The following is an 11,143-nucleotide window of genomic DNA, read 5'->3' on the forward strand; positions in this document are numbered from 1 at the left end:
TCTTGAAACGTCGTCGACCCGTTGATCGTAGCCGAGCGAGATGGGCGGATCGGAGCTCAAACGCTGGATGGGGCTAGCTAGAGGGGGCGGGTGCAACCACAGAAGATCTGTGGGTGCAACGCATCATCGGTCATGTGTATGCATGTGATACAATCATGTGTACGTACTGCTAGCTATAAGGTACGTGCATAGTATCCGTGGCCCATGGGCCCATCCATTTGGGCCCATCCCAGTGCAGCGCACGCAGTGCTGTAGATGAATCTGCGGAGTTGTTGAGTCAACGAAGCCACTGGAAGTTTGAAAATGGCAGCGCTCATCTCTCTTTCTGCTGCTGGGCTAATAGGTACACTTTGATGAATTATGTATTTCTCTCTTCTTGTCTCCTCTCATTTTAGTTTAAGACATGATTGTGATGTGACTAAAATGGCATTCTGACTCGCTTCACTTCGGGAACGAAGAGCAAACTATGTGTCCCACATATTGAATTATGTGTTAGTGTGCGAATGATAGCAAATTAGAGCGAATTAATGAATGTGTCCCATATATGACTTTACTAGAAGTTAGGCGTATATGCATTAAATGTTGGTGTGGCAGGGCCCAAGAAAGTGATATGACAAAAAAGAAAAAGATTATTGTCTCTTCCTTGTTTTCACCTGGCCTGGTGGCCTGGTGACTGGGTGTGGTGGTTGATAAAATGCAAATGGTGATGGAGCACCGGAGTGAGTGTGTGAGGCGAGCTACTGTGTTTTGAAGTCAAGATAAATTTACATGTATTCCAATTTCTTCTATTCAATCAAATCTAGTCTACCCTACTCTACACATCATATGAATTTATATGAGTATTCGGAATGAATAGAACAGTTTTCTCATGTTGCATTTGTAAGCTGAAAATGATAAAGACATAATTTTATGTGATAAAGATTTAGATGGATTTGTAATATTCATTTGTTATTCACTCTCAGTGGAGGGTACAACAAAAAGGAAGTCTTCCCAAGAACTGTTCTATTATATATGCTTCAGTAAAGAGTAACTACCTCCGTCGCTCTTTCCAAATGCATTTCAGAGAAAGACAGAAATGGAGATGTGCTGTGGACCTGGTCGTACCCTGCTGTGTCAAGTGCCCAAAGGAAGCTGCTGACAAGGAAATGTTGTCTGTCCCAGGAAAACGGCATTGTTGTGCTATTTGTGTATGGCCAGTTCCATAGAGAGTGGTTTTATATTGCCACCGTGCCGGTGGAAAATGGTACAGCTCTTAAAAAGGTATTGGGGGACATATTCCTTTCCGGCAAAAAATAACCATGTGTTGAAGTGGAAACATTAATGTAATAATATTATCAAGATGTAGCTGGAAAAAAACAAACAAACAGAAGTGGACAAAGAGTCTAGTGATGTGGAAGATAATACTACTAGTCGTGTAAATTTTATTCAAGCATAATGTCTGTGTGTGACCAAAACTGAGTTGTGTACACTTCTACCCAATGGTGCATTTCCATAGCTTAGAAGATATGTAAAGAATGCAGTTGTGAACATTATTGTACATAATGATTCCCCAAACAGCCAATCATCTAAATCAGATGAACTCTTTTGATATGATATGATGTGTTATTGTCATTTTTATCAAGTGTGAAAAAAATAATGTAGATGTAAATGAAATCTAATCTTTGTACATCCTCTGTGTTTCATCACAGATTCTGTGGCTTTACAAATTTGAGTAGAAACTAACACTACGTGACTATGTAACACGTTAGTGCTATGCTGACGTTAGTAGTGTTATTATGTCTTATTAGCCAACTTTTGACAGGTACTACTTGACATTAGCTGGAAAAGGCAACAAAAAGCAACATAAAGCATTGAAATATATTGTGAAGGCTGTGTCGACTTGTGTAATTCCCTAAACCCAGTCATAGTATATCATCACTTTTTATCAGCACATGTGTACTGCAAATTCTGAAAACAGGCAGTCAAACACCCTCTAAATCATTTTCCTATTTTGTTCTTTATTTCACAGGTCAAGCACTTCTCTCTCATTCTTCTTGCCAAAGACTTTAACCCTGAGAAATACCAGACCCTGGGCAAGATTTTGTGCCGGATCTACGCAAGCACAGGAAATGCCGCAGTCATCCTTCAAAGCTACCTTGCTGTCATCACCAAGGGCATGTGTCCTAGTGAAGATAACGGGACCTTTGTTGTCCAAGACTTTGAGGCGAAGAAGGCATATGCAGCTGGTTCTGTTAAAGGTGACCTTCATTTTAACAGGGAGGTGCTAGAGAAGGAGAGACAACTACTGCTCTCCTTTGAAGTCATGCGCAGCACTGCCGAGAAGTTATGCGCTTAACTACAGGTGGAAACCAGGTGCTTTGACAAAAGAGAGCATCAATAGTCGGGACTAGCGCTCTCACATCTAGAAATACTTGCCCCTACTGCAATTCGCTCTCTCTTTCAATGTGATGGCAACAATGAATTTGTGTACCTTGAATTGGAGCAACGAATCAAAATGCAGTGTAAAATTGACAATTTTAACAGCAAATAGTTTAAAAGCACGCTGGAACACGCTTTAGCGGAGTACTTTATTTGAAAGATCAAAATATCCCAGATTAAAAGATAGAAAACTAACATGTGGAAATGTGCGCATTATAGAAAAATATTAGGTTTTTAAGAGGGCCTAATTTTCATTTCATTTCGATATGCGCATTACGAAGAAACTAGAAATACATGTTTATAATATTGAATTCTTTCCTAAACTATTCTAAATCAATATGAGTATTTCATTGAAAATTTTACAGTGAAATAAAGCTTGTAATTCAACGAAAGGTGATATGCTTACTTCCTCTCCAAACTTCGTCTTGCATTTAGAGCGGTGCCGAGCATGACTTCAAAGAGTAATGGAATGCAAGACATCCCATTGTAACGCCTTGAACCCAAACATGTGTTTGCATGAATTACGAAGAGTTGCCACTCCATCTCTGTAACACCTCCCTGAAGTTGTGGGCTATATATGTTGCATGTCTTTGAGTATGAATCCTGCATAACTTCAGATGTTGATAAGATACAGTCTTAAATGCATTTGGTCATCACAGTGCCTTGAATTCGTTTATTAAACAAATGTAAAATGTAAATCACAGGTGAGCTAAAGAAATTAAAGGGGGTGGTGTAACAATACAATTTGAACTGCGTCATGTGCTCTGTACAAATGGAACTGGAGAGTGTTTTGGGTCACCTTTATAAACTTGTGATTGCTAATTTCTCCAAAATTGTATTGCTGGAATCATTTACTGCTTGAGGGTATCATGAACATACTTGATATCTACAACATGGGCAGGCAAAGTAAGAAGAAAATAGTGTGTGTAGTGGCTATATAGATGACAAAGTTTATTGTACTTTTTAGATGATACAATTTAAAATCTAGCTCCCACACATTAGAAAAACAGCCAAAGTACAGATTGTGGAACCTAGACTTATGGTTATCATTGCCAAAACTCTTCAGAAATGCAACAAAGGTAAGTGTTATCAATTCTTGCTCATCATAAAAAGACATACAGTGTATTGTTGATGGGGGTAACAAGACCATGTATCTCAATTTTTAATGAAAATCACCTTTTTTGTATTATTTGTCAGAAAATCAGTTAAAAGATGTCTTACCTAAATCCTAGCCGTCTTACCCCCCAAAAGGAAGCCACCATGGTATGTCAAAGCAAATACATACCATTTATTGTCGTGCCTTTTCTGCCATGTTTTTTACACTCTCTTGAATATTTAACATTTTTTTGAGAAACAAGGTTTTGTTGCCCCTACTTGGTTGTATTTTCTTTGAAGAAACTCTCACTTTTAACTGTCCTGCTATGACCACACTTTCAGATGTCATCAATATGTTTGGGTTGCAAGCGATCCTCATCTACACAGCCTTGGTACTAAAGAAGAAAGTGGTGGTATTTCACTCCCGAGTAGAAGAGGTCATCAAGTTCACAAGGTTTGTCATTCTTTTCTCTTAGATAATTTGGATTTACAAAAAGAGGATTCGTAAAATTGACTACTGTTTCACTCAAAAAAGGATGCATGCAAAATACTTTCCTGTCAGAAGAGTGAAAAGTGACTGGGAGTAAGTGGGACATTATGAAATGGAATACAATTCCTCAGAATGAATGGCATCAAAGGAAAGTGTGTACAGTGCACTCCCATTACAACAAATGTGGTTACTTGGGTTTAACAAAATTTCATTACAATGAAGGTCCAAAAATTATCATCTGTATATCTTTATATACTTTATATGGTTGGCTATAGCTGAATTGTGATATAACAACAACAACAACAGAGCGATAAGTCCCGAGGGCTTTGTTATAATGGGAGTCACCTGTAGTCCCAAGGCAAGTGTAAATTAATAGACCTGTGTTTTCCATGTATTGCAGATATAGACCGACACATTGAAAGATTAGTTTGTGATGAAGAGTGCAAGAATATTATCATCCCACAAGAAAAGTATCCCTTGTAGAGTGCTGCTGCAGGAAATGACTGGCTCCTCCTTCTCTTCCCTTCAGAGCTTTGCCAAGTTTTGTCTGGCATCGGCAGAACTGGTCAATTGTCCACCCCTTTGTCCACTTGGAGGAGGAGGAGCTGGAGGATCTGAGGTCTGGACCTGCCTACGTGGCAGGATTCGTTGATGCTGCCGTCGAGAGCAAGACTGATCTGTATGATGTGTTTGTCAACTTGTCAACTGAAGAAATTACTGTTGGAACTCATGCAAAAGGTAAATGTATATGATGCATTACTCACATGATATAATGTGCAGTATAAAGGTGTTATATTTTTGTATACTAGAATGCATAGTGTGTGTGTGTGTGTGTGTGTGTGTGTGTGTGTTTGGGCGTGTGATAGCTTGCAGGATATAACACTCATTCACGTTGTGTGATATCATTGATTTCTCGTGTTTACATCTTCATTGTCAAAGTGATCTTTCCTTCATCCTACAGAAACATTCGCAATGAGCAGACTTCATAAAGACATAGCACAGCTGATGGTCAAGTGTGCTGCCGATGATGACCTCTCAAATCAGCAAGTCATCAAGGTGAGATCTGACTATTCTCTGCCTTTCCTTTCAACTTCACTTGTCACCAGTAGCTTTTCAACTGTGTAAATACACTGAGGAGTACAAAACAATAATCACCATCAGTTCCCATGGTAACAGATGCCATTGTTATATGAGTAAATTGTATGTGGAACTGGTGGTATATTTGTTAAGAGCTTTCATGCCGTATGCTTGACTGCCATCCCCACACTGGCATGTGCATGGATATTTGAGTGAAAATTGGATTCAGTCTTCTGGGAAAGGATTCTCACCTATTAACCAATGCTAGCTGAGATGAATCAGTTACCTTTACTTGGATGGGAATTGGGATCTGAGGCTCATGAGTACAATATGCAAGCTGGCAATGTACCCTATCACCAAGGGTATAATATTTGATCCTTAGAGGTGTCTGGAAGGGGGGGGGGGGGGGAGGAAAGCCAACCGTAAACACCCCTGTATTTAGCTCTTTCTCTTCTGTGCTACATGAATGACCTCTGCAATGGCTTTACTTCAGAAGAAATGGAGTACTGTAAAGTAAGATGTTTTTGCAGCATGAAATTTTCGTGAATTGTCGCTGGCATTCAGTGCATAGCATAGACAAGAACTTTTGCATGCATTAATATTTATAATTTTGTGAATCTTGGCTCGTACGAAATTCGTAAAATTAAAATGCATGCAAACATTCCTGGTTTCCCCGTACATTGTATGCATACAGTCTGAATTGTCTTACAGCAAAACTGGAAAAATTTACACAATTACTTTTTAACCTTTTTTTTTTTTTTTGAGTGGGGGCACTGGGCCAATGTCAGTGCTAAATGCAAGCATGTTTCACAGAATAGAGTTTCTTTGTGCAAAATGTATTAATGATAAAAGAATAATCACTTAACATTATTTTAGTACTAGCTCAGTCAAGCAAAACATTCATGAAAGTGTCCACACTGTGAAATATTCAGTCATTTATACAGTACATTGTAATTTTAAGTAAGGAGTCATACAACGTCTATGTTTTGCGAATGAGAGTATTCATGGGTACAGTGTAACACCTGTTCTATGTAATGTATTCTATGATTAGAATGTACTGTATAAAGTTCCAATATGGTGTCATACAATGTCCATATTTTCTTTACTATGTCTTCCATCCAGGAAATTTCCAAGAAAACTACCGAGCTGCTCAACAATCTGAAATCGCTGGCGGGAGACCAGGATGACCCCAAAATCACGCTGGAGATGCTGCAGGAACGGAAGATGCCTCCCGCCACCGAGAGATTCCTCTTCGGTGTCGCCACCGCAGAAGGACTGGTCCAGATGTAGTCTGAGGGGACTTTCCAACCACAAGAACTTCCAACAATATCCATTGCCACAAGATTATTACTTACATATCAGAATACTGCTATATTCATGCGTAACTGCATTGATGCAATTGCTTTTATTTTTGTTTTTACTTTGTACTGATATTGGTGTTTTTTTTTTTTTTTTGCTTTTTTTGTTGGTATGTGGTGATTAGTTTTCTTTCCACAGCCAAAGATACACAATATGGAAAATTCTTTTGTCCATTAAAGAGACCTACCAGTAACTTTTGGTTTAGATTACAATTAATTGCTCATCCCAGACATTTACTGGCAGACCATTAAGTATTATGCATGGATCATAATTTTTGTGGTATACTGTATACATTCAAAATGAACAACTACCAGAATTTTTTTTTTTTCACATTACGCATTTTGTTTTTGTCTTGCCTCACACCATTGGCAGCTAAACAGATAGAATGCTCATCCCACATGCTGCCACAACAATGGTTCCACCTGCTTTGGGAATGTATTGCATTTGCAGCCGTATTAGTGTGTGTTATTGTATTTGGACACTTGCATTATCAATGATGTAATCTGTTGGCAGACAGGTATGAGAAAGTACAGTCTTTAAGATATGGGGTGCACTTATCAAAACTTTGTGTGGAAACAAAGGCAGCGTATCAGGACAATTACCCAGGCTAAATACCAGTTAGTGATAGGGTTAGAGTAAAGATTAGCAGTAGACTTAGGTTTAGGAGTAGACATTTGGTTAGGGTTAGGATTAGGTTCAGGATTAGGATTAGGATTAGGGTCAGGAGAAGGGTCTGGGGTAATTGTCCAGGGGGTAATTGTCCTAGAACCAATGGCAGCATTTTCCCTACATGAAGGCAGTGCTTTGAGACTCCTATGCAGTAAGCACGTTTAGATTTATCTATAACCTTTAATCCTCCATTACCAGTAGCATGGATCTTATTGTTTGTAGTTCTAGTGTTCTAATTCAGCATTTTTTTTTTCTGCTGTGTCACTTGCTTCTCATCTAAGTTATGTGATTATGGAGAGGTGAAAGAATTGAAATACACTGTACTTGGTCACTTCATTTGGATGAGTCAGCTTGCATAAAAAAGGGATGAGCAGTAAGTTGATCCTTTTGTGTATTGCAGTATAAGAGAAGCCATTCTTCAAAAGGATTTCAGACATTTCAGCAAAGGTGGTCAATTCATATACTGTAAAAGTGGAAATTTTCGCGCATTTCGCGCAACCAGAAACTAGCGCGAAAATAAAAGCACGCGAATACTTTTGCTTGCCATATGTTCCAATAGTTGATGTCTTGATTCCGTGGAATTAAAAACACGCAAAACTCTTCTTACCCGGCCTAGCGCGAAAAATTAGTTGCGCGAAAATATCCACTTTTACAGTACACAAATATTTTGTACGTCATAATCTGCAGTGAACATATGGAATGGTGGATATTGATTCAGTTTAATTTGCAACTGACTGAAAAGTTGATTTCTTGTGACCCACATCTGGATTTAATACATAACTGTCACTTTCTTGGATTTGTTGCTGGGTCTCTACCTATATCTGTATGTCATGTCTGTTTTTGTTTTTTTCTCTCCCTCCCTCTCTCTCTCTCTCTCTCTTACACACACACACACACACACACACACACACACAGTCACAGTAGGTCATAAATATCCCATGTGTACTTGAAATACAACTTAGTTGAAAACAAAGGTCTGCCAAGTATGTAGTTCAATGATGCTTAGAGGATTTCTACCCAAATGTTATGCATTTGTATTACACACCCAATTGAAATGCAGTCAACTCTGTGAGAATGAAAAGCAGGCATGCACAAGTGAAATTATGGATTTTTTTTTTATTACCGGTAATTAAAATACCGGTATCTATTTTTGTGCTTCCAGCTTCAGCTTGATCTAAGATTGCTAAATTATAAAAGTGACTATACTTTGTGCACAAAATCCAGTTCATTATATTAGTACAATAAGACTGTAGAAATTAAGCATTCTCCATAATACAGTATGAAGACTATACAATTACTGAGTACACCCTAACATGGAAAGATGTGTGACAGATACACATGCCTAATGCACACTGTATATTCAGTTCCCAAATCAAAGGAGAGTATGATTGTTATTTAATGGGACTTCTTTCAGATCTTGTGACAAGCAAAATGGCAATGTAAACACCCAGGAACTATCGGAATGAAAAAGTCTAAATTCGGCCAATTGAGTTGCAGATATAGAGCCAAAATGGAGTTTTTCCTCCATTTACGGTAGCAGAATCAGGGAAAGATGTTTGATGTATGGTACCTTGTACGCACGGTTGTTATAATGATATAGAATTATACCTTGATATTAAAAAAGACACACACAATGGAGGCATTGAAATATAAGGAAATGCAACTTCTGGCCATGATGTGTATTGTACATTCCTTTTCATTACCTATGAGACAGCACTATAATACTGTATACATGCTTTCTTCTCTTGTGTGTGTGTGTGTGTGTGTGCTGAAACGTGTACTTTTTATAAGGCTACCATTTATGTCCTTTAGTAGAATCAAATGGCAGCTAAAACATCAAATTGTAAGAAGTAATCCCAAGAGTTCTATATCAGCACAGGATGAGTGTATGAGATGGGCAGATATATCAAGACCCAGTTAGGTATGTAGTACACGTACAATTCTAATAACTTGTGCAATTTCTTCTTTCATAATAATTTCAAAGTGATCAACTTTATGTCTGAGATTGATTTGTGAAGCGAGAGGTCAAAAGTCAGGCCTATACCATAACTTTCATGAGATTATTTCAGGTGACAAAGAACTGATCAGGCTAAGACTTAAGGACAGAAGGTAGCATGAGAAGCAAGTAATTACATTTTAGACTTTAGTGTCTGCAAGGTCAGAATCATGCAGTGGACAAAAATTTGCATTGGCAAAAAACTGAACATTATTTCAGACAGGGCAATTGTGTGAAATCAAAAGATGAATGTGGAGAGGTGTGTCTGGCAGTACACAGATGTCAAAGTTCCCTGTGATCATATGTGTTTAAAAAGTAATATTGTGACCCCTGACCCCTGACCCAATGTCGAGCTCAGTATCAGTTGCAACCTGTTGATGTGCGAAGTCATTTGGACTGCTTGAGGTGATAGGCCAGGAAGGGTTATGTGTAAGAGAGGATATACCCTGCACACAAAGGTGTTATTAGTGTAAGGGCAGTTATGCAACAGCAACAGATCAGTGAGACAGACAAATGTCGGACAAATAATCATGAAAATTATGATCAATTGTTATGACTATTTGTTGATACATACACTTGTGTGAAAAGACCAGATTGTGCAAACAGCTCTCATAAATTACAGGGGTATGACAATATCAGCAGTCAAAGATTTATTTCAGTTTGTTCATTGTGTGTGCACAGAAGTTGAAGAAAGTATCACACATCATTGTATGTATTATCAGTGTTTCTAACAAAGAGCAATTGTCTTAAATTAAAAATAAACAACTCATGAAATCACCATTTATAGTATACAGTCACATTATGCATACTGACATATAATTTCTCTACTATGTAGCCCTGAAGAAGTACTGTTGTATGTATGATTAAACCACACTATTCACTGTAGTTTTGGCATCTATATTTATTCCATTTCTGTTATGGGGGGGGGGGGGGGGGGGAGGGGGGTTAGCAACATTTGTTTCGTATATTGTACTCTCGGTGCCAGATTTTCTATTCTTTGTATGGTTGTACATGTAGAACTGCTCCTGACAACTGTTTCATGATGTACACTATTGTAACATAGTAAATTACCCAACAAAGTGGATGATTCAAAGATGTACTTGTTTGTTTTGGAAACATGCTTTGTTCATTGCGTACTTACTGTTTACGAGCAAGGAATTCATTTAATGCAAGGTGCGTTCCGTAGAATTTTTCAAGTCCTATTATATTTCACTGCATGTCTGTTGAAGTTACACCACAAGCTTCTAAATTGCCTTATTTTTTTAGGAAGGGGGGAGGGGGTGGGTGGTTTGGTTTAAGAATTAATAGACTGTTGTCATGGTGTCAAATTATACCCATTCATTTGACCACTTCTTGTCGTTGAGTAGCAGTTTATACTTAGTCTGACTGAAAGAAGATTAGACATGTATATATTTTAGTGTTCTCTATGCCTTCCAACACAACCCAAACCTAAGATGACAAAATGAGAGTTGTTCAATTACGTCTATCCATTTAAATCAATCTGTCCAAGCTCTTTCTTTCTCTCATAATGTTAATTAGAACTGTATGTCTCACCATATTTATTCATTTACTAAAGGGGACAAGTTTATTGTCACATCGCATCTCTGTAATACTCCAAGCAATGTAGTGTTTCTGTTGATGTACTGTACATATCAAATTTATACAACAGTATGTAAATAAAATAGATTTCATATGAAACAGTAAAAACACTATCTAAATTATATTTGTCTTCAGTAGTTGCATTGCTTTCTTTTCAAATTGTAAGGTATGTGTGTTAATGATGTGAAGAGGAAACTTTAGTGATCATTTATTGTACATCTATTTCCTTCAATGCATTAGCAAAGTCATAAATTTCTTTTCAGAAATAGCATTTCTCCTCTCCAATTGTTCTTGGTGCTCAAAGTAATTTGAAAAACCATTCAGCCACTCAAAAACCTCAAAATCATTCTTGTTAGCACTCTCAATTCATCAATTAAATTACTGGAGACACTGTATACTGCTTACATGGGCACATAATTATTAAATTTCTTCACTGTACA

General features: G+C 37.8%; 1 protein-coding gene across 1 annotated transcript; it reads left to right on the forward strand.

Moving 5' to 3' along the window:
* The first annotated feature begins 253 nt into the window (after positions 1-253).
* On the forward strand, positions 254-8,199 carry LOC139719398 (DENN domain-containing protein 10-like). The gene is made up of 7 exons (XM_071630819.1): positions 254-343; positions 1,064-1,260; positions 2,009-2,237; positions 3,856-3,967; positions 4,533-4,741; positions 4,965-5,059; positions 6,203-8,199. Exons 1-7 carry the CDS (start codon positions 304-306, stop codon positions 6,368-6,370), a joined length of 1,050 nt encoding a protein of 349 aa, XP_071486920.1. The 5' UTR covers positions 254-303; the 3' UTR covers positions 6,371-8,199.
* The last annotated feature ends 2,944 nt before the right edge of the window (positions 8,200-11,143 follow it).

The sequence above is a fragment of the Diadema antillarum genome, unplaced genomic scaffold (assembly GCF_040938485.1).
Source record: "Diadema antillarum isolate AM-2024a unplaced genomic scaffold, OU_Dant_1.0 scf00000009, whole genome shotgun sequence".
Taxonomy (NCBI): Eukaryota; Metazoa; Echinodermata; class Echinoidea; order Diadematoida; family Diadematidae; genus Diadema; species Diadema antillarum.